At 38.9% G+C, this 26,230-nt stretch overlaps 1 protein-coding gene across 1 annotated transcript in view; it reads left to right on the top strand.

Annotated features, from left to right (window-relative positions):
• The window catches only part of CNTNAP5 (contactin associated protein family member 5), a 266,317-nt gene extending 255,000 nt beyond the window's left edge, over nucleotides 1-11,317 (top strand). The window contains exons 22-24 of the mRNA XM_058809950.1: nucleotides 1,739-1,957; nucleotides 6,088-6,159; nucleotides 7,175-11,317. Coding sequence (XP_058665933.1) covers nucleotides 1,739-1,957; nucleotides 6,088-6,159; nucleotides 7,175-7,371 — 488 coding nt within the window. The 3' untranslated portion in view covers nucleotides 7,372-11,317. The remainder of the gene's footprint in view (nucleotides 1-1,738; nucleotides 1,958-6,087; nucleotides 6,160-7,174) is intronic.
• Nucleotides 11,318-26,230: the final 14,913 nt, after the last annotated feature.

Here is a 26,230-nt window from a genome sequence, read left to right as displayed (position 1 = left end):
GAACAGCCACACTCTTCTGCGTTATACTTCCACAAAGACACTCAAACATAATTAGAAATCTTTCTCAGCTAATTCCCTCTGGGTGCATGGCATAACAGTCACAGATTTTGAGCACAAAAATAATGTGTGATTTGGACTGGCTTTGTGATTTTTTTCTGTATTTTCTTACACAAAAAAAGAAATTTATATAATTAAAATAGCAATTTCAGCTTTGAGAGAAGGTGCTTTTTTTCCCCTAAATCCTGACCACTTGTAGAACCATTGTATTTGAATAATAATGAAAAAATTTGACCTTATTTTAAAATTTACTATCTTATTCTTTGAAGATTTGAAAAAAAACTTGAGAAGCAAGGAGCCCTTATTTCCCAATGCCATTGGAAGTATTCCCAAGACTTCCAATGCTAGAAGGTTGGGGTTTTTTTCCATTAGCAGGTATTTTTTAAGACTTTGAATAAGTTTTTATACTGTATCTGTGTGCATTTGTAGGCTTTTTTCTTGTTTGATTGACCTAGATATAAAGCGCATCATGTTTGAGACCTCTGAGCAGCATGAGTTTCAATTTCTGGAAAGTAAATAATGTGAGTTTGGAGAAAATAGAAAATGGCTTCACTGTCCTTCCCTGACTTTCCCAAACAATCTTTGATACTAAAACTTAGATATAAAAACTTTTGGAAGTAAATTTTTTACTGTGAAGGTGGAACATTGGAACAGGCTGCCCAAAGAAGTTTTGGATTCTCATCCCTGGAAGTGTTCAAGGCCAGCTTGGATGGGGCCCTGAGCAGCCAGGTCTAGTAAGAGGAGTGCCTGCCCATGGCAGGGGCTCGGAATGAGATGATCTTTAAGGTTGCTTCCAAACCAAACCATTCTATGATTATATAAAAAAACCCTTGCCTTTGATTTGCTTTCTCTATGTGAAATTTAACTGAATATGTACCAACAGATAAGTTATTTATGTTATTTTATCTGCAGGCTGGAAAATTACACAGCGATATTTGTTTTATTTTTGATTTAGATAAGCAACTGTATCATTTTACTCTTTATTTCATTAGTGAAATAGGACTAGTAGAGTGAGACCCTGTCTAATAATGGGAAGATTCTTAGGAATTTTGATAGTAAAAAAAAAGCAGTAACATGAATAGATGCTTCAGAAAAATTGAATAATAAACTCTTGAAGAAGGATGGGAAGCTGAGGTAAAAAGCCATTCAGTGACAGGCCACAGAAAGTATTTTATGACAGAAAACACAGAGCAGGGTCTTTCATCCAAAGAGTGGAGGAGGCAGAATGCCTTGAACGTATGTTCCATATATGTGCAACTGATGCTGTTAGTAGATGCCAAAAAAAACTTAGAGTATCAGCCCTGGCATTCCGTGGTATTTAGTGTTACTATTTTACTTAGTATTATTATTGTTGTTGTTGTTGGTTTTGTTGTTATTGCTATCATTGTGGTTAGTAGATATGACGTGCTAGATATTGTCCATTAGTAGAGAAAATGGATGAGGAAAAAAATTGCAGCGCAGGCTTTTGTGTGCAAAACAACTCAAGGTAAGTAGCATAATAAAGAAAGGACTTTGGGAACCTCATGGGTGAGTCCAGGGAGGACTCGTAGGCTGCTGAAGGGGAACCTGAACAGTTGAAATTGGATAGTAGATGTAAAAGGGGTGGGTAAGGCAAAAGAGGATTCATTTATTTAATGTCTTCCTAAAACAATTGCCAGAGTGTTTTTCTGTTGCACTGCAGACAGTTTGTCCCTGGACCCAGAAGTCTCCAAGGCAAATGCCTATGGTTTCACTGGCTGCCTGTCCTCTGTGCAGTACAACCACATCTCTCCCCTGAAGGCTGCCTTGCGCCACCCCAGCGTTGCTCCCGTGACTGTCCAAGGCTCCCTGACAGAATCCAGCTGTGCATCCATGATGGAAGCTGATGTGAACACAGCCACCACAATATATTCCTCATCAGGTGTGTCCTGCTGGGAGGGCATTGGGCAGGTTAAAGGATGCTGTAGAGTGAAGTTTCCTTCCTTTGTGCTGTAATGCAATTGTGACAGTATGAACAGTGGAACTGGGAAGTTCCCTTTTCTCTCAGAATCAGGAGTGTTGAGCATTGGCATAAGGATAAAGCCAGACTTTAAAAGTCATTGTTCTGAAACAATGTTTTCAGACTCAGTTTCTGGATTACCTAAAACATCCTAGAACAAAGTCCCTCAGCTGTAGTGGGAAAGCTTTGAAAGTTTGGTTATGCACCTGATTTGTCATTCCTGTCTACTCCAGATGATTCTGGTGCTACAGATCTCAAAGGACAACCTAAATGTTACACAGATTCTGCATTCTAGTGGTGATAAAGCAATAGAAGTCATATAAAAAACAATTCAAATTTGTTTCTGCCCCAACAGAAATGAGCAAAAACTCTTGTACAAACCCCTTGGCATGTGTGACTTCCACTGAATGCTTGTACTTCATTCTCTCAGACTAAAGAGAGGGAGCACTACTTGAGCAGTACCAGCAAGATGATCCCAATTGTTTGTGTATCTTTTGCAGTCCTGAAGCTGTCCTCTGGGAATCTGAAGTGTTTTGCATATGTGAATTTGTATGCAGAGAGGGAAGCTGAGAGCAGCTGGAAGTGTTGTCACCATGAACAGGGACTATCAAGACGCTGCTTTAGTCACCAGTGGATGTGGCAGGATTCTTAATGACCAGAAAAGGGTACAGATTAAAGGCTGGGTTTTGCCCCTTGACCTATAAAGCAACTTTCTCCTTTCTGATAACAAATAAAACTCTAGTTTAGATCATAATACAATTCCTTTCACATTTGTACTTACATCAAATCCCCATTTCCTGCAGTTTTTGCCTAAGATGTTCAGCAGAAAACAAATGATGCTATTAGCATTCTGCACAGGAAAAAGGCTGCTGATTACTCTGGAGAGTGGCTGCCAGTGTGCATGTGCTCCTCCCCAGCCCCCACTTCTTTCTCACTGCCTCCAGTTGTCTGAGGTGTCTGCTGTGATGCACAGACAAATGTGAGCCCCGAATGGGCAATGATACTGAAAATATGAATTCTTTGCCCTGTGATCTGTCACCTCAATGATCTAATTTTTCTAAGATTTTAGAAAGCACTAAAACCTGAGGCTCAGAACTTCAGGGCAGAACACAGAGCAGAATGTAGCATTTGAACTTAAATATTTAAAGCATACAATTAGTTGCACTCTATTGTTAAGGTTAAGCACTGTTGCATCAGAAATGCAGAATTATTATAAAAACTTATGCCTGTCTTGGCACTCTGTGTTCTAAAATATGATTTCCCCTCAATGTGATGAATTATCTGACATTCCAGTCTCACTATTCACACTGGATTTGATTAAAGCCTGAATAAGAGCTTTAGAACAAGTGAGCTCTGAAGACTTCATATCTTTATATGCTAAAGTAAAAGCAATGGGTGGTTGATTCTTGTTTAAAAAAAATTCCAATTTGTAGCAAATTATAATTTCTATAGATGTACTTGAGCATTACATTTTCACATGCAAAGGACACATTTTAAGAAATAAAAAGAAAACAGAGTCAAGGATTAACTTTCAAATTTAGTGTTCATATCTCAATTCATCACTTCCCATTTCTCATTATTGAATGTCTGTGAAGAAAAATAGAACTTCAAAGGAGGCTGTACATGTCTATGTCAATATTCTAATGTGCAGATACAACAAAAAAGCCCACTAGGAAAACTCTTTAAGTGTGTGAAAAAAGCCTTCTATATTCGTAACTTGAAACAATTGAAGCTGTTTCCTTCAGAAAGGAATACTTGTGTTCAAAAAAGTTTCCTCCAGACAGATATGGAATAAAATCCATTCACAGATCTGAACACACTTCTTCTGATGAGGAGGCACAAAATGAGAGGTGGCTTACTGTGGTTTTTGATTTTTAACAAAGATCTGCAGATCACCTTCTTCCTCGCTGAGGCACGTGTAAAGATCTTGTTATTTTGAAATCTGTATTGATGGTATAGAGATAATAGACTTTTCCTGTGGTATTTTTCTTAATGTTAAACTGCTGTAAAAATTACAGAGGAGATTAAGGTGTGTGAATGGTAGAGTCTTGAGCTGCCTGTCTCCTGAGAGCAGCTCTTCAAGCATTTAAAGTTTAAAAAAAATGTCAGATACTTTCATTAAGTCTGGAACTACACAGAAAATATTTGCTTCTGAAAGGCACCTTAAACAGTGAAGTTCTGTCTCACTGTGCTCATTGTGCTGAACCTGGTATTTCCAAACAAGCTCGGACTGGCTAGGGATATGCCAGGACAGCCTGGGCTGTAGCAACTATGAGATGGTGAAGTTGAGGATCCTCAGAGGAAGGAAAAAAGGCAGAAATGCATGACTGCAAGCTTTGACCTTCTCATGGACCTGCTTGAAGAATCCCTCAGGATACAGACTTGGTAAGAAGAATGGTGTGAGGCCCAGACAGGTTGTAAAGTCTTCATCCTTGGATATATTCAAAACCGAAATGGATACAGCTCTGAGAACCTTGCCCTAATAGACTTGGATGTGAGTAGGGGTTTGGACTAGATGACTTCTAGGGAGCCTTGTGACCTCAGCAGGGCTTCCAACCTCAGTGAAGCAAGCTGTAATGCCATCAGTTTTATCTCAAAGGAGGAGGATGTCCTGTTAAGGTCCTAGATGAGACCCAGTATTGCTATTCCTTGGCTTCAGAGTGTATTGTGTTCCCAGTGGAGATGGCTCTGCTGTTACAGGCCATCTGCTGCACTATAAAAAACCATCCTCTCCTTGTATCCTGATTTTATTTCTCAGACAAAATGTAATTCTTGGGGCTTGTGGCTGTTGGCCTCCATTTTGAAACTGCTCTTCAACATTTGTTCTGTTTTCTTCTCAGTGCTTAAATTCCAGTAACCAAAAATAGTGAAGTGCTGATTGCATTAGGTGTCAATCTTAAATAGTCTTTTAGGCACAAATAACATCTTATATAATTTTAATAAAAATTTAATTTTATACTTTTTCATACATAGTTAATAATATTTCATTATTTTTTGACTAGTGCCATGCATTGGCACCAGTTATGATTTTTTCTCTAGTACAGGAGAACTGTTATAGAACAGATGTAAATTTTTAATTGTCACTGAATTCACTGACTTCAGCTGAGGGATGGAGTAAAAAATATCTCACCAAACTTCCATTATCCAGAAAGTTAACTCATCTTCAATGTGAAATAATGAATGCTCTCCTCTTCTAGTTTGTGAAAAGAAGTGAGTCACACTATCAATTTCTGACAGCCATCTTAGGGTATAAAATAATTGTAGGTTGTTCTCTTCTTTGACTAAATTTTTAAAAAGCCCTAAATTGCTAGTTTTGATTTATATAACTCATGTATACTGAAAAATAATGTGAAATTAATCTATTGGTGATGTACAATATTATTACCGTGATCTAATTTTGAATTTAGCCATGTTTGAGCTTATATCAGAGGCCTGAGATCAGGCTAAATAACCCCAGATTTCCTTCCCAGTCTAACCTTTTGTATGATTCATTCTATATTATTTGTGTGTAAAAGTCTATTTTTATTCCTGTTCCAGTCCCACAAATGTAGCAGATGAGATGTCCCAAGCAGAGACTGCTTCTCTTTTGGGATTGAATTCAAGTTGTACATCTCATCTACAAGATAGGTCAGATCTAAATCTGCCCAGAATCCCTTTCTTTTGGCTTCTTTCTGGTATCATTTCTTAGGTAACAACAAAAAAGATAATAATACATCTCTGACTGAGAAAAGCTCCCAGTAGGATGTTTAGTTAAAATGTCTCTCTGATTCTTCTGATGAACTGAAACAACACTTTCAGGTGTTAATGTGAAACTTTCTGTTTCCTTTTACATATACTCTTAATAGAATTTGCTTCTGAAGGTGTACAATAAAATTGTTCTGCAAACTCATTTTATTTTTCAGACCCTTCTGGTTCAGTTCTCCAATCCCTCAAATTACATCTTCTGAAAACAGGTAGAATTCATGAGAGTAAGAGGGCACTTCTGTCTAAGCCACAGGGAAAATGAACAGTTGATACAGAAAATAAGTTCTCTTTTGTTTAACCAACTGCAGATCCTTTTGGGAAGACAGATGAAACAGAACCTCTCACCAATGCAGTCAGAAGTGATTCAGCTGTGATTGGAGGTAACTTCATTTTTAAAGACTACAGTCAAAACATCGTTCTGTCAAGGCAAAAATCTAGGAGACTTTAAATCTGGGCTCCATGAAATCTAGTCCAAGGGGTTTTTGGTAATCTGAAGCAGGTCTAGTATCTGCTCTGTTGATTAGCATGTATCTGTCAAGCTACCTAAGTAGGCAGCTGCATTATGGATTATTGTAGTCACACATGGATTATCAGAAACCTGAATCTTTTGAAATACAGCTGAACTCTGCCTGCCTGCCTGCCTGCTTGAGCAGGGGATCTGGACAAGATGATCTCCAGAGGTTCCAGGTGTTCTCTGATTCCATGTGACTCTCTGTTCTAAGACCCAGCTAAGCAGCCATTTTTTTACACACCACCCTGGTGAATACTTTGCATAGAATTCACAAATCTTGTATTTCCTGAGCTCTCTCTTTGTCATCCGGTGGTGTAGTGGAACTCACCAGGTCATATGGAAGAATTTGGTCATTCTTCCAGGTCATATGGGGAACATTGTCCTCATAATTTCATGTGTGGTTTTAATTTTCCTATAATGGCCTAAAAGACAATTTATCTCTGTTTATTTTTTAGTGTGCCCTGTAGTGAGCTGCCTTTGATAATATCTAGAAGCTATAAACCAAAGTGTACAAGGCTCATGCAAGGTTCCCAGAGATAAAAGAAGAAAATATGACAGAGCAGGAATTTGTATGAACAGATCTAGTGTTTTAAAAGCAAACAAATACACTGAACTAACTTTATTTCCAGTGGAAGCATAATTTTACAGAAATTAGGTCAATTATATCAATACATGGTCTATTTTTAGAGCTCCTAAGGTGACAAAATACAAATAAAAAACTACCAGGGAGGGTTTGATAGAGGCTTATGGTTGTGTATGGACTGAGATGAATTGATCTATCACACCAACTAGCTGCTGTGCATGGGTAAATGTGTTTTGGAGGTAACTGAGCCTTTTGTTTTGGTTTTCCCTCTTTCTATCCTTCCTTTTTTACCCCTTCACAGGTGTAATAGCAGTTGTGATATTCATCATCTTTTGCATCATTGCCATCATGAGCAGATTCCTCTATCAACACAAACAAGCACATCGAAATAGCCAGAAAAAGGAGAAGGAATACCCAGAAAACCTTGAGAGCTCCTTTAAAGCTGACATTGACTTGCAAAACACAGTGAGCGAGTGCAAACGGGAATATTTTATCTGATGGACAATGCAATTTCTTCTTACTCTTCCTCCCCTAACCTCTCTTTCTTTATTCCTTTCTCCCTTCCTTTTTCTTTTTTCTTTTTTTTTCCTTTTTGGATTTTTTTTTCTTTTTTAACACTCATTTTTTGCTAGCTTCTTTTTCATTTGGAGAAGACCGCCCTGCACAGGAAACACTGAGAACAATCACAGTGCCTCATTCTCTGCACAAGAGCCTGGCAATCACAGTTTACTTCTGCAGCTCAAGAGACCTGTTACCCCATCCTACACAAAATAAGATCCACATGCACACCTGGTTTCTGCTGTCAGTTCTTGGATGTTTCAAAGCCCCTACATTTATTTGTTGTTATTTTTTTTTCTCTGGAGACATTTAAGTCATTGCTTTTACACTAGAGCTGGACTATGTAAAGTACAGGTAAAGTAGTTGAACACATAGCTCTGCAGATACTGGGACAGGATAGAGGGAAAGAATGAGATCAAAACAGCTGATTTATTTCATGGGCTCATTTACAACAACCATAAAGAACCAGCCAAATTCTCAAATGTTATTGATTGATATATTGTCTATTGATTTAAATGGTGTTAAAATAATTTGTACCAGTTGAAAAGCTGGTATGGCATAAAAGAAAATAAAACTGTCCTCATTAAGCTCCTTCCCCCAACCTCCTGTCCTTTTACTGTAACTTTTAGGCTTCTCAGTACTTTTCCAACAATATATGTATCAACAATAAATATCATTCCCATGCACCTCTTTCACCTCCATCTCATAAGGCTGGCTATGTAGACCCAGCATACACTAGTATAACCCTAGCTGAAGCATGGAAAATAGTAGCTTGAATCTCCAAGGGGTTTAGGAAGCTGCTAGGACTTAGGTGCTCTATATTTGTCTGAAATTTTAGAAATGCAGCATATGCCTGTTCATGCCACATGGAGGATTATCACACACTGAGGTTAAACGCTGTTGCCCCTGTGGAAAAGAAAAAGAACATAGATGAGAAAAAAACCAAAATAGTTTAATCTTAAATATGACTCACACCTTCTGCCAGCTCTTCTAAAAAAAGAAAAAAGAAAAAAAAGTCATACTACTTTAAAAAGCCTCCCAAAACTGCATGAAAGATTGATTGGTATTTCCTGTTTGTAGAAATTGGAATAACTTCTCCAAAACTAAATAGAGAGAGATCTGAGGTCATGTCTAAAAAGATGAATATTTGATAAACCTTCTTTACAAGGAAGAACACTAGGGAAACAAAGAGATCCCAAATACTCTACTTCAAATTAATCTTCACGCTTTTTTTAAAAGTCTTTTGTCCTTTCCTGATTGGGAGCACTACTGAAGAATCAGGTTCTGCCCTTTTTACTTGTGCTGCATGGTTACAGTGTGAGGATGAAAAACCTCCTTTTCAATCACAAACATCCTAAGGGTAAGAAGTGAAGGAGTCCCAGCCAGTGAGGTTTTGAACTCTCTGTTGTGTCCATGTGACATCTGCCTTTGCAGGGCTTCTAAAGAGGATGTAGAATTTGCTGGTGGTAGAATTAAGCCTAAGGTTAAGGGGAAGAAAAATCTTATTCATTGCAATACTCTTGATTTAATTCAAGCTGCAATTGATTGTGCAGCTAAATTTCCTTCTTTGCCCTACTCCCTGTTCAGTCATCCTGGGGTTTCCACATGGTGGTCCTTTTTACATAGATTTAAAATTAAGGAATCTCAGTAGGAGGTAGCAGCCCACAGCAAACTAGAGATGAGCTTACACTTGCAACAGGTGCTGTTTTTCTAGGCAGTCCATTGGAAAGGTATGTTGGTGTTTACTGAAGTTTTTTGTTTGAGTTTTTTTATCAGAGGAGAGAGCAGACAAGGAAGAATAAATAAATAAATTACTGTTTTGATATGGTACCACTTCTTTTGGAGCATTCAGGGAAGAGAAAGCAGTCTTGGAGTGACATAATTCTTATGTGAGGAGGAATATGAGACCAGCCCTTTAACCAGAACTCTTCATTGAGCAACTTTATAAAGCTATAAGTCTATATTGAAACTAGTTTGGTGCCATTCTTCTATGGTCAACTGCAGCCATTTTGGCACACACTGGCTGTTTGGGTGACACAGTTATTTGACAGTGTTTCTGTGTGATGAGTATTGGAACGATGGATTGAGTAGCTGGGTTCCCTTTATGTTGCTTTGTCTTCAGTGGTAAAATCCTGACAAAGCAATGTTTTTCCTTCCTGCAGATCAAGCTGCTTTGTTTGGCATGGCAGAAGGGAGGAATAGGAGACTTCATGGGCACCTCTGCCTGTGTTTGAGTCATCTTTTCTGAAATGGCCTCTGTGTGAGACATCTCTGATGTGCTAATGTGATTAATTGGCTACATGAAGAATGGAATAGGAAGGTAAAACTCTGAAAATTTAGCTAGCTTGGGGTGCATCTGTAAAAAGAAAGAACTTGATATGAATGTAGGCATGAGTATACAAAGACATTCATTTATATCTGTAGATGTACTGAGATGAGAAGATTTTATGCTACAAGGCTGAACAAATGAACAAATTTGTATGGACTTCTAAATCAGGATGTCAAATTATTCTTATTAAAGATAGCTAAAATATACTAAATGAAGTACTCTAAATATATACCCTTTTTTGGTTTTTGTTTTGTTCTAATGCTTTCTTTAATGAGGGCATAATTGAATTTCCTTCAATATCAGTTAAAAGCAATTAATTTTTTAATAAAAGAAATACAGTTTTTAAAAAATCTACTAGAGCTACAATTCATTTTCCTTAGTTCAAATTAGAACTTTTTCCCATCTATTTAAAGCCATTTCTGCTACTTTTGTTAATGTTTCTTTTTAAATGGGGTGTATTCCCTTTTCCTTTTATCTGTCGTTTTTGGATAATATTTTTAAGTAAAGCCAGGGGATAATACTTTTTTACATAAATTTTCAGATTTCATTTCAATGGAAAACCTGAGACTGTCAAAGAGTTGTTTAGAGGCAGTTTGGGTTTTCTTCCTTCCGCAAGACAAGTTTCATAATAAAAGTAAGGGACTGGTAGAAGGATACTGTCTGTTTTTGGGTTTTTTTTCTCTTGGTGATATGATATGTAACCTATGAAAATTATTGGTGTTAGGCAAGCTGTGAAATTATGAAGTATTTTAGATATGGATTTCAGCACTGCAAATTCCTGGTTTCCAGAAAGGACTTGACCAATAATAGCCGTGCTTATAAAGATATTTAGTCATGCAGAAGGACTCTCTGTGAATGCCAGTGCCTGGCTATAGAAAACAAAGGAAGGCTGGATGTCAGAAAGCTAACTCCAACTAGTTTGGCTGCCACCTGGGTGAAGGATAGGCTTTACAGAGAATTTAGTCTCTTGAGGATGTGGATCAATGCTTAAGTGACTAAACAAAATGAGCTTTTAACTCACATTAATTTCTGTGTCTGTCTTGCTGTGGAATGTTCTAATATACTACAAGACATTTAAATACCTTTGAAAATTGAGTCCCATTTCTCTTTTGGAAGTAAAACTTTGGTCCTAAGTAAGTTACCTATGTAATTGGCAGTTAGTATTTCATCTGTCCATATTCACTTATTAGAGACAAGAAAGTGTGAGTGTTTTGGGTCAATTTTAAAAATGTACACTGTTTTTATTTCTTCTTGCTCTTGCCATGGCTCCACACCTAGATTATGTCTGCAGTGAAAAAGCCAAATAAAAGATATACTTTTAACTCATATGGGTTAAGCCAGAATTCCCACCTGGGACTGTAAAAATGACAATATAGAGCTGTGTGGTTATTAGAGTATGTTCAGTCATGAGGTGCCCCTGATATTTAAGTTAAAATTACAACCAGATTACAAAAACAAGATGCTTTCTCTTGGCTTTATTTTAACCTGATCTAGCTAGACTTTACTCATCCTATTTATCAATTGCTCAATTTTTAGAGTGTAATCCAAACCTTTATTTTAATGAGATCTTTGTCTATATTAGCATTTAGCTGATCACATAATTCACATATTGGATGAATCAATATATCATATTGTTTCACTATGGTGAGGGGTTATGAATATTTTCCTAATGAAGTCAGTATTGATTTTGCTGACAATAAGATTGAGACCTATGAAGCCCTTGGATATTGCTTTTATCTTTTGGGTTTGTTTCATTTTGCATTTGGTTTTACCAACTGCCTGTTCCACAATTGTCATCCAGTCTTGTCCAGCCCTGTGGTTGGTGAGGACAGGGCAAATGTCTCAAACATCCTGTAAGATTAAATGAGTCACTAGAGATGCCTTTGTCTCTCCATTCATTTTAGAGACAGAGTAGTCTCCTGGCAATAGAGAAGTTACTTATAGCAGAATTTGCCAATGAATACAAATTTTACAATAGTTTTGAAGATCAAGTAGACACATCTCCACAGGTGACTATTACAAGTGACTTTTTTTTTTTTTTTTACTGAGGTGACAGCTGGGGTCAAGGAAGGACACCTTGCATCTAAATTACTCTAAAAATTGCTCTAAACATCTCTGCCTAGTAAATGCATACATCTCCTTGTAGGCAAATACATGAAAATCAAGTTTCAAAATACCACTTTGAGCTGGTGACAATCTGATTGATAATCTGTGGGGAAGTGGATAATTCTGCTTTCAGCCTGTTCTAGATCCAACATCCATTTTTTGCCTCACATAGGAGTTTTGGCAGATAGCATACATGAAGCCAGATCCACACATTTCTGAATCTAAAGCTAGCTCAGCCCTCTCAGATGCCTTTCTACATGTCTGGTGCCATTTGAGATGATACCTGGTATATCTGCATTTCCAGGAAGGATCCAAGTCTCCTGTCTGCCATATCCTGGCATCTGTTAACTCCAAGTAGCTATGTCTGATACTTGCTGGCTTTTCCAATTATAATAAGTTCTCATCCAGGAACCCTAAGTTCTCAATGAGATGAATCCCTGAAAAAATAAACCTCATCTTCAGAACAGAATCAACCTTCCTCCTGGAAGGAAACCAGTCACTTGACATGCATGCTCCACTTCAAACTAACAAGAGTGTAGAGGAGGAGGAACTTGACCTCTTTGTGATCCATCTCATGCCATTGTTGTCACTCTCACCTACACAAAGTTTACCCTAAACAAGACTAGTTTTAAATATTCTTCTGCACTGCTGTTTTTTCCACAGACACAAAGGAGTTTTTTTTCCATTTTATTTTTCAGAAAGCAACCCTTCATAAAAGACTTGAGCAAAGTCTGAGACCTTGTGAGTGCTATTTCAAAGCTTTCATGCAGTTTTTTAATGCCTACTTACCAAACAAGCCAAGTGATATAGCTTACACCCCTGCCAAACCAAGGGCCTCACCCAGCATCTTTAGAGGTTGGTGGGAGGCCTCTTGCTTGACTACAGTTGGAGTTGCACCAATACCCTTGAAGTTTTGGGGGTTTTCTTCACAGGTTGCCATCACAGCTTCAAAACATGATTTGTTCCCTTGGGTTCTGCAGTTTGCTGCACTTTCTTTCCCAGTGGAAAGTTCTTCATGTCCTCTTTCAGTGTGGGCGGCCCCCTCCTCCCTGCTACTTTTGTACATGAAACTTCTAAACACGTTCTTCTTTTGGGTCTGAAGTAGCTTTTTTCTTTGACTGTTTATTTCAAGACATGCCTATAGAAAGTTTGAATATTTCAGTGTATTGGTGCTTATTTTTGTGATCTTTTGCACTAAGTTACTATGACAAAAACAAAAATTGGAAAAAAAGCACACTTTCTGGTGAACTCTTGTAATTTGTAAGCTCCTTGTTTGTCGTTTGTAATGTGTTGAGTCTACAAGCCGAGCTAAGGAAGGATTAAGGCAACAGTTTGTGTTGACAGTGTCACTCCATATCCAGTTCACCTCTGTTTTCTTCATCCCTCCTGTTTCTTTAACATGTGGAGCTATCAGATTGTTGCTAGGAGTCAGAGGAGCTTGTTTCACAATTCAAATTAAGATTATGATTTTTTCCTGCCAGTCACAGAAACCAAAAGTTCAGCTGGGTGCTCAACCAGAAGGGAGACACCACTCCATCGTGTAGATGTAGTCACCATGTGGTGACCTGTAAGGGGAAAAGAGGACATTAACATTTCAAACTACCATTGTGATGGGGCAGTGAAGGAGGCAAAAGCTCTTGGAAAACATGCACTGTTTGAAGCCACACATGATAACCATCAGGTGGATATGAGGCTTTTCAGTATTTTTCAGTGGTAGGTTTTCTTGCCAGGGAATGAATTGCTGCTGCTTAGTCTGCCAAAACATAGTTTTGGTTGTCCTGATGATCTGTAAAGTATCAGAGATGTGCTCCAAACATGGGAGAGGATTTCAAAGCTCTGGCTGATACCGGATCCAGATCTTCCCAGTTAAATTGCTGGAACACTCCCAGGTAGCCCAAAGGAGAATTTGGGATGGTTTCCCTCAAACAATCATAACATTTAATCAAATGTTAGGCACAGCAGGTGATCCAAAGAATGGCATTTGCTTAGAGACTTTCCACTCCCTCGTTTAGGATGCTTGTGGCAGCTTTTTTCTAAGCTGTGACTGCTGTTCACATTGCAACACTACTTACTTTTTGACATGCTAGTCATAACTCTCTTCACAAATTTGAATCCCACAGCCCTAAATAGAGTCTATTTGGAACTAATTCTGCATGGGGAATTATTTACTCATTTTTGCATGGCTTTTACAGCTCCTTCTTGTGTCCTTTAGGCACATCCTTTCCTGATGTGTTTTGTCATTGCTGCCAATGCAGCACCCATACTGTTAAGAAGGAAGAAGGGTTGTTTCTTAGGTGAAGCTTAGATACAGCCAGTCACAGCCTCACTTTCCATTCACAACACAGTGGAATTGAAGTTTCAGGAGCTAAGGAGAGCAAACAGGTACATTTTTTTTATTCAGACATCATAAAAATCTCTACTCTGTGATTTTTGCAAATGAAATCTGTAGCACAGACCATTATATGTAAATGATAGTGAGAACCTTAGCATTGTTGTATCTGACCAGCTTTGAAACCCCCTTTGTGAAAGAAACAAGAGACAGCTTCAGACCTGGTTGTAACCCTGTTTAGGTCAATGTAGATACATCACAGATTAATTTAGCCTCATATTGCTCTTGCTTTGATGATCTCCTGCAAACTGGGGCTGACATACATGAATCCAAGTCAGGCCCTCATGATTGTCATCCCTTACTGCTGTCAATGAGAGTTGCATTCACTGAAATTGTGTTGTTTTCTAGCAAAACTGTGGATAAAAATTGGAATAAGGCAATGAACTTCAGCTCCAAAAAGCCCATGATATGGCTTAAGTCGCCTCCAGGAATTTCTAAAAATTTATGTTTTGGGAAGGTTGGTCTGTGGGTGGTGTCTTGTCAGCCAATTCAGGAGCCAGCACACTAACACTGGAAGGATTGTATGGATTTTAATGGATAGAGGCACCCTTAAAAAAAAAAAGAGCAAAATGGCAGCTGAGATTAGGTATTTTTAATAATAAAAAATTGGTTCTTTCTACAGATGAGCCCTTCATCATTCATTTTACTTTGTTCTACTCAAATTTTATTAAATAAATCTCTCAGAGCTCTGTTCATTTTATTAGCAAAGCAAAAAAAAAAAGGACTTTTTTTAATGGTTTGTCCAAGGGTAAAGCAAGAGTCTCTCAGTTACAGTAAAAAGCAAAATGGAGATTTAGATTATTCCCCTTTCACTATCTGGTTTTCTAAAGAGAATTCCACAGGACGTTGCCTCAGTCTAAGTCAGTTTTGTAGACAATGTAACATGTCTTAATACCCTGTTAAGGGATTGAAAAAATTTAGCCTTAGATTCTTTTGTTTTCTATGGTTACTGTTGTACAGAAGAAAGACTTAAACTGTAAGTAATGTATATTTAATAAAAAAAGACTTTTTGTATGATTTTGTGTCGAAGACAAATGCCTCCTCTTGTGTTTTTATTTTATTTCATCTTCTAGCTGAATGAACATTAAAAAGTGCTGATTATGGGAAACCAATTTTCAGGTGTTTACATGTTAACTCCAAGCCAACGCACCTCACTGGATGATACTATTGATTTATTGATTTCAGCTATGGCTAAAAGTTAATGTCAGAGGAAATCTGATCATCACCCACATCCCTGACACAACTCATTAGTGCTGGTGGGCTGACTACAAGTCATGTCTGCAGATATTGCAGATATTCTGGTTAGAAAACCTGCCTGCTCACAGCTCTGTAGCTCTGTGCCCACACTCACAGATGTGTGCACACCCCTTCTCCCTCCCTGCCTGCCCTGCAGGAGCATCCAGAGCTTCTGTTCCTTCCCTGGGTGCCCTCGCACAGCAGCTGCACCGCTGGCTGGCACAGGGACCACAGCCTGCTGCCCTCACACGTGTCCCTGGCAGGATAAATGGGACATGGCTCACTCTCAGGGATTCTGTCCTGGCTTTAGGTGTTCGGTCTGATTACTTTTCCCCCTTCCTTGGAAGCTGAACATATAAATCTCTTAGTCTCCTTTGAAAGTCACAGTGTTTGATACTATCAACCAAGAACCAGTAAACACTGAGTTAGAAAATAGCATGAACCAAGAACCAGTAAACACTGATTTAGAATATAGCACATCTTAGGAATTACATAGAGGAGCACTCTTTCAAAAGTTTCACTTGCTTGGATCTGCTGCAATTTTCACCATAAACTTGTGATACTTACATAATCTGTGTGTCAGTCAGCCAAAGATTTTCATAGAATCAGAGGAGATGTGGGTCCCCTTATCTTAGGAATATCTTTGTGAGTTTTGTTTTTCCCTTTCATTTCTGGACAGCCTGTGACCCAGAAGGCAGGGCTAACACAGGTTTGTATCCTGCCTGGGCATGGGCTGTCTGGCAGGACAGCTTTGCAGTGCCTGCTCTGGAGTTCTACAGTGCACAGTGCCTTTCTCGTGGGGCTGATCCAGCCCAGCCCAGGCACCCCAGTCCACAGCACAGAACATGCACAACATATTCTGCCATACAGAATGACAGAAAATTCACAGGTTTGACAATATAGCAAACTCAAAAACAGAAGGAAGCAAAGAAACCATGGAGGAAAGATTTTGCTTCTGTGTCTGAAGTGCAAAGAGCTAAAGTTGTTTGTGATTGAAAACAGGAGAAAATACTTGGGGTTTTTTTCCTAATGCAATTAAGATTATCAAACTGTAAATAAACCAATATTACTGCTAAACCACTGGAGACCAATATATTGTATTTTAAAAGTCTAGTCAGTCTGTATGATTAATATTTCTCCAGAATGACTATATCACAGTTACCAGCAATAGAAGGATGTCTTTGTAGAGAGTCTAAAATTATAATTTCTCCAGGTAATCTTGCACAAACTTTTTGTACTCCAAATAAAACAGGCACCAAAGCCAAACCAACAGAGCCCTCCTGGTGTCCCCTTGTCCCTGGTGCTGCAGCAGTTGGGGTTAGGTATCACTTTTCTTAGACAAAGCTTCAATAACAATTAATTCTACACTGAGTTGCTTTACTAAGGAAAAAAAAATGGCAAGACAACTACATAAATCTTTCAGACTTTCTTCATAGCTAATATAGTGGCAGCAGTAACCTTACAAAGGTTTGTAAGGACAGTATATTCTTTACAGTTTTATTTTTAATCCAGACCTTGAAAATTAAGTCTGCATGGCTTACAGTCTGGAAATGTCAATGTTAATTGACTTCCATTTTTCTGAGTGGAGAGAGAAAAACTGCTTTCTTTTTCTTTAACACTTTAAGTGGGGGCTTTAGTGTCCCCCATGATTTTAGGGTAGTTTGGGCTTTTTTGGCATTTTTTTTCAATGCATTATGCTTCTTTCTTCCTGAGTAGGAACACAATGAGTTAAAGACATTATTCAGAGGTTACACTAAATAATTGCACTTGTGTAATGGGAATGCATAGATCTATTTGGCAGACTGACAAAACTTCATTTATTGCAGTTTATGGCTAGTTAGCAATGTCTGGAAGAGGAGACAAGATATCATTGTCAGTTGTGGTCAATTCTCCTTCTTCCTCAGCACCTGCTCTCCTTTTCTGTCATCAGACAGAATTAAGGAGGAAAAAAAAAACCAACTCTTTTGCAACTTCCACATGACTAGCAGGTGTTTTATGTTAAAGCTTTATTCCTTCAACCAAAGGCCCATGGGCAAATGTATCCAGGCAAATACCATTAAGTGAATGCTGCTGTGAAAGAAAGGCAGGAGCCCTGCTGGAGTCAGATGTGGCACTTTTTTGCTTTTTGCCCACAGTGTAAGTACCAGGCAGCTGCAGTCAATGCTTATTTTTCTCTACCTGTTGTCCTCCAAGTAATCATAAAAAGCAGCCATACAAGGTCATATTTTTTTTTCCAAACCCCATACCAGCAATGTCTGTATTTACCTCTTCTTAGCTTGAGGTAATTTCTCTTCCTTTCTCAAAGCCTAAATTAAATAGCCTTTGCCTCAGTTTAAGCCTATTACAGCTTGTCCTATTGCCAAAGCAATGGAAAGAGCAGCTCAATCCCTTCCTGCCATGCAGCAGCCCTTTTCCTGTTTGACTATCTTGACTGTCTGTTTAGGCATTCTTCTCTAACAAAATGTTCTCAGACTGCAATGATGGGGGCCAAACCACCCTGCAAACCAAAACACCGATGGGGCATCCAAAGTTTGGTTTAAGAGGCTGCTACAAATGCTCCTGCATCAGAAAGGAGCAGCCTGGCACAGACATCAGCTCTGTTTCCTATTACTGCTGGTGCCCAGGATGGAGAAGCACCTCAGCCCCAAATGGTTAAGCAAAAATCTTCCTTTATAAGTTTACCTCATCCTTCTAAAAGACTTCAAGCTGTTGTGAAGAAAGAAATCTGCTTCCAGCTGGGAGGAAACCATTTAAAAAGTGACAGGGAAGAGATTATTTTGGGGTTCTGTTTCCCCCACCAACACTGCCAAGGGTTCACTGAATACTGCAATAAGAAAGCTACTGCAGGAGGAAAGGATTTATTTTTCCCAGAGCAGACTGTTGTGCAGGATCCTTACAGTGTGATCCAGAGTGTCCTCAACACCAAGTTAAAGAAACTGCAGCCTAAAAGGAGAGTCCAAAGGGACTTCATGTATCTGTAAGGGCAGGGGATGGTCCTGGGATATAAAACCAAACGTTGTTTTGGGACACTACTGTGGAAAAAAAAAGATAATCAGTCATTCCTCAAGACCAATATTGGTTTATATGTGCATATAAAAATATATATATATATACTGACCCACCCACCTACCCAATATATATACACACACCAGATAAAATACTTATACCTACATATACCTGTATATATGGTACATCAATATATATTTATATATATATTTACATGTGTAAGCCCTCCCTGGCATACATTTCCACTTCTCAGCTATTGAAAATTATCCCTTGATCACTATTTCCTTGGAATAAATCCCTTCCTTTAAAGCAGGAGGACTTGAGTTTCCTAAGGCAAAAGAAGTTTGCACTGCTTCTTGCCTCTTATCCCCTGTGGTATTCAACATCCTAAATCCCACTTGTTGCCTGGCACAAAATGCCCACAAGGCTGATGTATTTGGGAGCACAGCTCAAGTGCTGAGCTGTGGCTGCATGCACAGGAGGTGAAGGGAAATGCTGGCTCTGCTTTGAATCCCAGTGACACCTGGGGTTAGTGTGGTGTGTGCCTGATGAAACTGAAACCTGGGGACAATTAATGAATGTATTATGATCCACTAGAAGCTACAGGAGATAATAAGCCACAAATTGGCCAAGATATAACAATCATGGTGCTTTCAAAAAAGTCACCTCTTAATTTGCTTCAGCCCCTCATGAGCTTGGCATGGCTGCTGCCTGCTGGTGAGGATGCATTTTGATGGTATTAAAATAAATTAAAAAATACAATCATTAATCTGTCTTTCCCTTATGAGAGATTGATGCTAAACAAAAAATTGTGATCTTAGAGGAAAAGACATCTCAAGGCAAAGAAGAATCAAACTGTAACTTCACTACAAAACTGTCTCTAAGAAAGCTTTTTTAGAGCTTTGCGAAGATTTTTCTGTGAGGGGGAGCTCCATGAAAAAGATCCCAGAAAGGTTCCTGCTGCCATTGGGGCTGGCAGGTCCAGCAGCAAGACAGCTTTTGCAGACAGGAGAACTGTGTTTGAAAGGGAGCCCAGCTGGGGGAGAGCTGCAGAGGCTCAGGGGCCCTGAGCTCAGCATTTTGGGATTTTGAAGGTGAATGGGTCTCCCCAGCCCTGTGGGCACGGCTGTTCCACCCCAGCAATGGCAGGCCTGGGTCTGGGGAGTGCCTACAGAAACTCCTTCCCGGGATGGGAAACTGGAAATGTTCACAGCCACACCACATGAATGCACCAAGGAAGTGGTTTCTGGATCTGAAGCCACCTCCTAAGTGTATTTTCTGGCTAAGGATTATGTTCAGGCCCAGTCTAGCAATGTTTTCATGTAAACTAAACAGCAGAGGGGTTTGCTATCCTTGTAGGGAATTAATTAGCTTTCAATTTGCATTTGATTTGACAGTGCTCTTGCAATATACTAAAATCTTTGTAAATGACTTGTGAATATTTTTAAGGCATTTATACTTCTGGAGTCCAAATCTCCATGATGTTATGTATTGATACTTGCCATCTTATGCAAAAAACTGACAACTTCTGCTAGTTTCAGACTAGAGCTTTCATTATTGAATGTCCCTTTGTTTCTTTCTTAGTCTAGTACAAGAAAAGGTCTCTAGAGAAGTGCTATGAAGAGCTAACTTGTCATTAGCAAAACACAAAGATGCAAGAAGCTTGTCCTTGCCTTCAAACAAAAATTACCTTGCATATACTATGGAAATAGACCCAGGACCAAGACTAAAATTATTATTCGTCAGCCACAATAATTTGGAGCAGGGGAACTTCCAGCTGTGTTCAGAAGAGCTTAAATTTAAAGTTCCAGCATTGCACTAATTCAATTCATTTGGGCAGGATCAGTGGGCAGAAACCACACAAACATATAATTCACTTCCACAGGCTTTTGGATGCTTAGCACCACAAAAGAGCCTGAGGAAGAATTTGCAAAAACAGTTGTGTCATTATCAGTGTTACTTTACAGGTTTAACACCATGCATAATTGGGAAAAGAAAAAAAAAGCTTTCACAGCTAGGAAATCATATCACATATATTCTGAGTCTTGTTCTCATGCACTTTGCTACTTTCTCACTCAGAATACCCCAGAGTACAAACAGAAACCTGCAGCATGTGTAGACCCATAAAGATGGGCAGCCTGGGCAGGACTAGAAAGGACTTATGTCTATTGAGAAGGTAATAGACAGTGTGCTAATGCTTTCTGAGCATTAATAAAAAAGACAGGAGCAGAATCCTTCTAATGATTAGGTAGAAATTGATGCCTTTCTAAAGTGAGACATTGTCCTCTATTTGAAAAATTATGTGAATGTGAGGCTGAAATCTATCATGATTGAACGGCAAGGATGGGATTCAGCCTCATGGTGAGTAACCTAACTTAGGGGTTCAATTTGCTTCCTTAAAATACAGTCCTAATGGCATTTTTACAATGCAACAAAAATGTATGGTTGGCAGACATGATAGAGGACTTCATGTGAAATACCAGAATAGTAGATAATGAAGAAACAGTGTAACCAAAAATGTCTACAATAGCACAAGATGCCATCATTTAGGCAACCAGACTTCACTCTTAACTTCCCTGTCAATACAGAGGTGCTGACACCCTGCTTTGCAGGCCGAGTCCCCACACACGATGTGAAGCTGCAACAAGTGTGCCCACGTGTGATGTGCACACAGACACACACACAGATCACACAGAAATACAACTGAAATACAACACACCCTAGCACCCTTTCAAAACATGATCAGTAGGCAGAGCTTTGCAGCACAAGTTCCCATTTTAATAAAATCTTTTTTTTTTCCACACATGGGCACAAAATCCAGTGAAGTCACGAGTCTACCAGGTAACCCTCTGATTTCATGAACATTTTTCTGGATTAAGTTTTCTTTTGTATATTCAGGGGAAGAGGCTGCAAAGGAAGGAAAATAGGCTTGCTGCTAAGCAGCCTCATAGGCAAAAACACAAATGTCAAAAGGTTTCTGGCAAATTTCTTGGGGGTATGGCGATAAGTAAGAAGTTCAGGTTTAAAGACGAATTCAACTAAAACTAATCAGCATATTTAAAAGAAATATTGAACAGCTGGTTTTCCCAGCTAATGCTCACCATATACAAGCTGCAGCTTTTGACATTGAGGTGAAATGGTGAAACTGACTGCTTTCCACAAATCTTACATCTGGGGTATCAGGACACTGATATTTCAACTCAAAACTGTCCCCTGCCTTCCTGCTCCACCCCACCGCTGCTCAGGAGCCCTTAAACAGCTCATCAGTGCCTGAATCAAAGTCCCTCATTCCCTGGCAGATCAGCAGGAATTTCTTGAGTCACGTCAATAGGTCAAAACTGTCTTCTGAGTGAGTCAGAAGGGACCTTGCTTTTCCCATTTCTATTGTTCCAGCAGCTTTCCTATCATTACCCAGAACTGTTAAACAGTCCATGTCCTCTCTTTCAGAATCTTTACATTTTTACAGCTTACCTCCATTAAAAGTACTTTACAACTGCTTTTCGAGAGACCCTATATTCAAAATATTATTTTTACACGGCTTACGTTCAGGTTTGTGTGTATATTTTGTTGGGTTTTATTTCTTTATCTATAAATAATCTCTATTTCTAAATATGTATCTTAACTTTCTCCACCCAACCAAAAGTTTTTTGCTATTTTGGGCTACAGACTGTGCTATCCAGAAGAAACAAGCTACAGCATAATAAATTCCTTCAGAGTTCATTGGAATTATGCTAGGAAAGAATTACTGACTTACCCTTCCCCTCATTAGCATCCTTATGGTACAGTTAACTAATGCAATGTCTGGGCCAAATTCACTGGTAACTATTAAGGACTAGATCACCTTGAGCGCTCTGCATTTATGTGATTATAAACCCAGTGAAATTTAACGCTACTCAGAAATGAATCAAGCTCAAAATTTACACTGATTAAAGCTGAGTTACACTTCGTAGCCCTCTGACAAAGTTCTGGCTGAAATAAAATAGCATAAAGTAATAAATCATTTTCTACCTCCTTCATTTCCTTATTCCTGGGGAAGAAGGAGAACTGTGGTTTGGGTTTTTTCATTGTTGTTTTTTCTCCCTCCTAAGTCCCCAAAGCATTAATTAGCTGCTTATATTTTTCTCTACCAAGTAATAGATTGTGACGCAGTTTGTTAACCCAACCAGGACATTTCTCCCAGAACTAAATTCCCTTGTTATTAATATACACTTTCCACGGGATTACAGTTACTGCATTATCTTCTAAACCATACCCACAATATCTCAGCAGGAATTTCCCCAGATAATTTCCTATCTTACCCACAGATTTGTTTTTTGAAAGATTATCACTTTTGCAGTTTTGTCCAGTCCTCTGGTTTTGCTGAATGGTAGCCAGCTTTGCTCTAAATTCTGAGAATTGTGAAGCATCCTAACATGCATTCATTCTCACGCTCATCCTCCAGAGAGATATCAAATTCTCTGGTTTTTTATTTTTGCAGTTATTCATTTTTCTTCTTCATCCATTTAATCTGTGCTCAAGGGTCAACTAGACCTAAATGAGATACTCCCTCCCTTTCTCACCCACACTCTTCTCTCTCTATTTACCTTTTTCACCTCTCTGCATGTAGAAGGCTCTAAATGTCATAAAATATTTTAGGGCTAATTGTGGGAGGTTAATGAATGATTTGATCTCTCTTCAGGATTTAAATTATATAAATGCAAGAAGAATTCACAGTGTAGTAAAACACTTTGAAATCTGTTCCACTAAAACTGACTCACTGTGCAACTTGGCCAAAATCTTTAGTACCTGCTCCAGTATGAGCTGAAAACAGCAGGAATATTACCTCTTTCAAGGAACAGAAAACAAACATGTACACTTGCACACTAAGTGTCTCTGTGTGATTTTGATTCATGGAAAAATTCTCACTGATATACTTGCATTTGAACCAATATTCTAAACCATTATAAAATGGAAATTCAGATTTGGGTCATCAAGATTGGTTGCAAGGTTTTATGGATTAGTGTTTCTGAAGCCACTTGGAAGACAAAGGTTTATAGAAAACAAATGTAAATCTTGGTAATAATAAGAATCCTGGATGCAGTCTTAAAGGAAAAGCAGTGATTTATTTGCATATATAAAATTTGCAGAAATGTGAAGATTTTGTCAACATTTCCATGAGTAAGTTATTCAAAATCTTCTACACAATATGAAATATGCCATATTAATGAGGCTAGAAAGGGGTGCTCAGATGTATGGTATGCATCAATGGAGAAAAGGTGAGACTGTTTGCAAATGTGTGAAAGGAAAACAAACCCCTTCTCAAAAACACTGTGTATTTACTTCACAATACGTTGTCAAAAATATTATTCAGCTGCTCCTTTGGGACAAAAAGGCCCATTGCAATGCTAGCCTTTTCAGGGGACAAAGCTGCATAATTTTGCCCATTACTCTGGCAAAGTGCTGGCTGAATTTCTTTCTCACATTAAAGCAAAGCTGTTTGCCTCCATCTACAGCTCTGAGGTCTTTGTGGTGAAGTTTCTAGGAAAACGCTAAATCGTATCTATGAAAAATTGCATAAATTCCACACGTCCCCCTACACCTGACATTTTTCTCCTACACCTGACATTTTTCTCCTGTTCTGCTATTTGTTCCGTCACAACAAATGCCTAGCCTGTGTTGTGTAATGGAGTAACTGGATATGGGACATTTAGCTTACTAGACCTCTGCAGTGCAGAAACGGAATGAAAAAAAATCCAAGCTAGCTTAAAATCCTTTCAGCACTACGGCATTGGTGGCAGAGCTTTGGACAAAGTGTGGGGACCAGGCCATCAAAGGCAGCAGATTTTACTGCCCTTCCCTTAAAGCAGACAATGCTGACAGGTAGAAAAAGCTTCCTGTGTTTTTTAGTGCCAGGCAGGCCCTTCCCTGGCACTGAGCACAGCATCATCCCACGTGTCTTGTTGCAGGACAGCTGTGATCAAAGCACAGGGAGAGGTGCAGTTGCTTCAGCGTTGATTCGCACCATCACCACCACCACCAGTCCTAATTTAATGTCTTTTTGCTGTTGCCACCCTCCAAAGACCATCTCCATCTTCTGTCCTGTGCAGAGCTCTCCTGCAGGAGCTGGAGGGGATGCCTTGACCAGAAGGGGAGGAAACACCACTGTGAGAGGGGATGGAGCTTCAGGGGAGGTCCCATCATCCAGGTGAATCTTCCTCTAAGGTTTCATAACTCCAAAGAAATATAAATATCGTCAGTCTTCCAAGAGCCATCGGGGATCTCTGTATTGAGAGAGAAAGGTATTGAAAAAAAAAATAAAAAGGTTATCTTTCGCTCTGTTGTAAGAAATTACGGGTCATCGTGTTACCATGGTTTTACTTTAAGACAGTCATGTCTCAGCTGTTATCCTTTATCGGCTGGAGGCAGAAATAATTCACTTTTCTCCCGAGCATGCAGATTGCACATTCCCAAGCGCCATCTACTGGTATTTCACCCGGGAGCCGCCTCCAAGCACACGAGCATCCTTCGTTCTGGCTTTTGGCAGGGCACGGAAAGTGTAATGTAGGAAAAGAGAGCTCCTGCTCTGGGCATCTGGGCAAAGACAGCTGCTAGAACGAGCTCCAAGAAAAGCTCAATCCTGGATTTCATTACATGAGAACAGATAATTCAATCTGAACATTCAAAGCCATGCAAAACTGGACCTCGTTTGTTCTTCTTCTGGTGAAACTTTGTGCTTTGATTTCTTCACTCATGTAAGGAAAAGTCTTCAAAGAAAATATTCCAGTAAACCCAGGTTTTTTAGATTATATGACTAAATCCCAGAGCTTTCAAATGTTTTTCTACAAAAGTTCTCTAAATAATGTATTTTTCTCAAGACAGTGGAGCAAAACACCCTTGTTAGTTGACTCTTTAACTCTCTATCATTAGAGAGTTCATTAGCAAAACTAATTAAAAATATATATTTTATTCAATTTTAATAAGTGCTGTTTATTTTGCATATTTTCTTTCCTAATTATCTTCCCTCCTCTTTTATAGTTAGTTTTAGAAAAAAAATCTGTTACTCTTTTCTATGTCAAAACTTTGTTGAATTTCAAGCAAATTTGCTAAAATATTTGATACCTAAGCAAAGGATGACTACTTACTGGGAAAAGCGTGGACTTAAAAATATCCTCAAGGCAACTTTGAATATTCTCAGTTTGTCCTTTGAAGATATCATCCCAGCTCTCTCACCTGGAGGCTTTCAGACCCTGCAGTAGCTCAGAGCATCTACTAAAGTATTCAGAGCCTCAGTGGCACTTGCCTTAGAAGTCATTATGGTGATGCATTCCTGATTCCTGAAGACAAAGTGTTCCTGCATGACAGGACTGACCCACAGGGGATGTGTTTGTGGGGTTGGCCACCACTGACAATTCATAATGGCCCTGGTGGGCAACATTCCGAATGTTTGTACACCCACTGCTCCCACATACGGATCAGAGGACCAAAAATATTACACATTTCCATCTCCCCTCAGTTATAATCAACCTGAAAGTAGTTTAAAATAAAAAGGTATAACCCCCTGCCCAGTAGTCAAAATATCTACAGGCATTGTCTGCAAAATTTGGTTTGAACATTCCTTTGTAAATTCTCACCCAACAAGCCAGACGCATACCAAAAAAGATGGGGTGCTTTTCAAATCATGTTAAAGAAATTAAGACTTGAAATAAGCATGGCACTACATTCTTTGTTACAAACTCCTCAATTTTTATGAGCTT

Source organism: Ammospiza caudacuta, chromosome 8 (assembly GCF_027887145.1).
Source record: "Ammospiza caudacuta isolate bAmmCau1 chromosome 8, bAmmCau1.pri, whole genome shotgun sequence".
NCBI lineage: Eukaryota > Metazoa > Chordata > Aves > Passeriformes > Passerellidae > Ammospiza > Ammospiza caudacuta.
The sequence above is the reverse complement of the archived record's forward strand: the minus strand, read 5'-3'. Positions and strand labels throughout refer to the sequence as shown.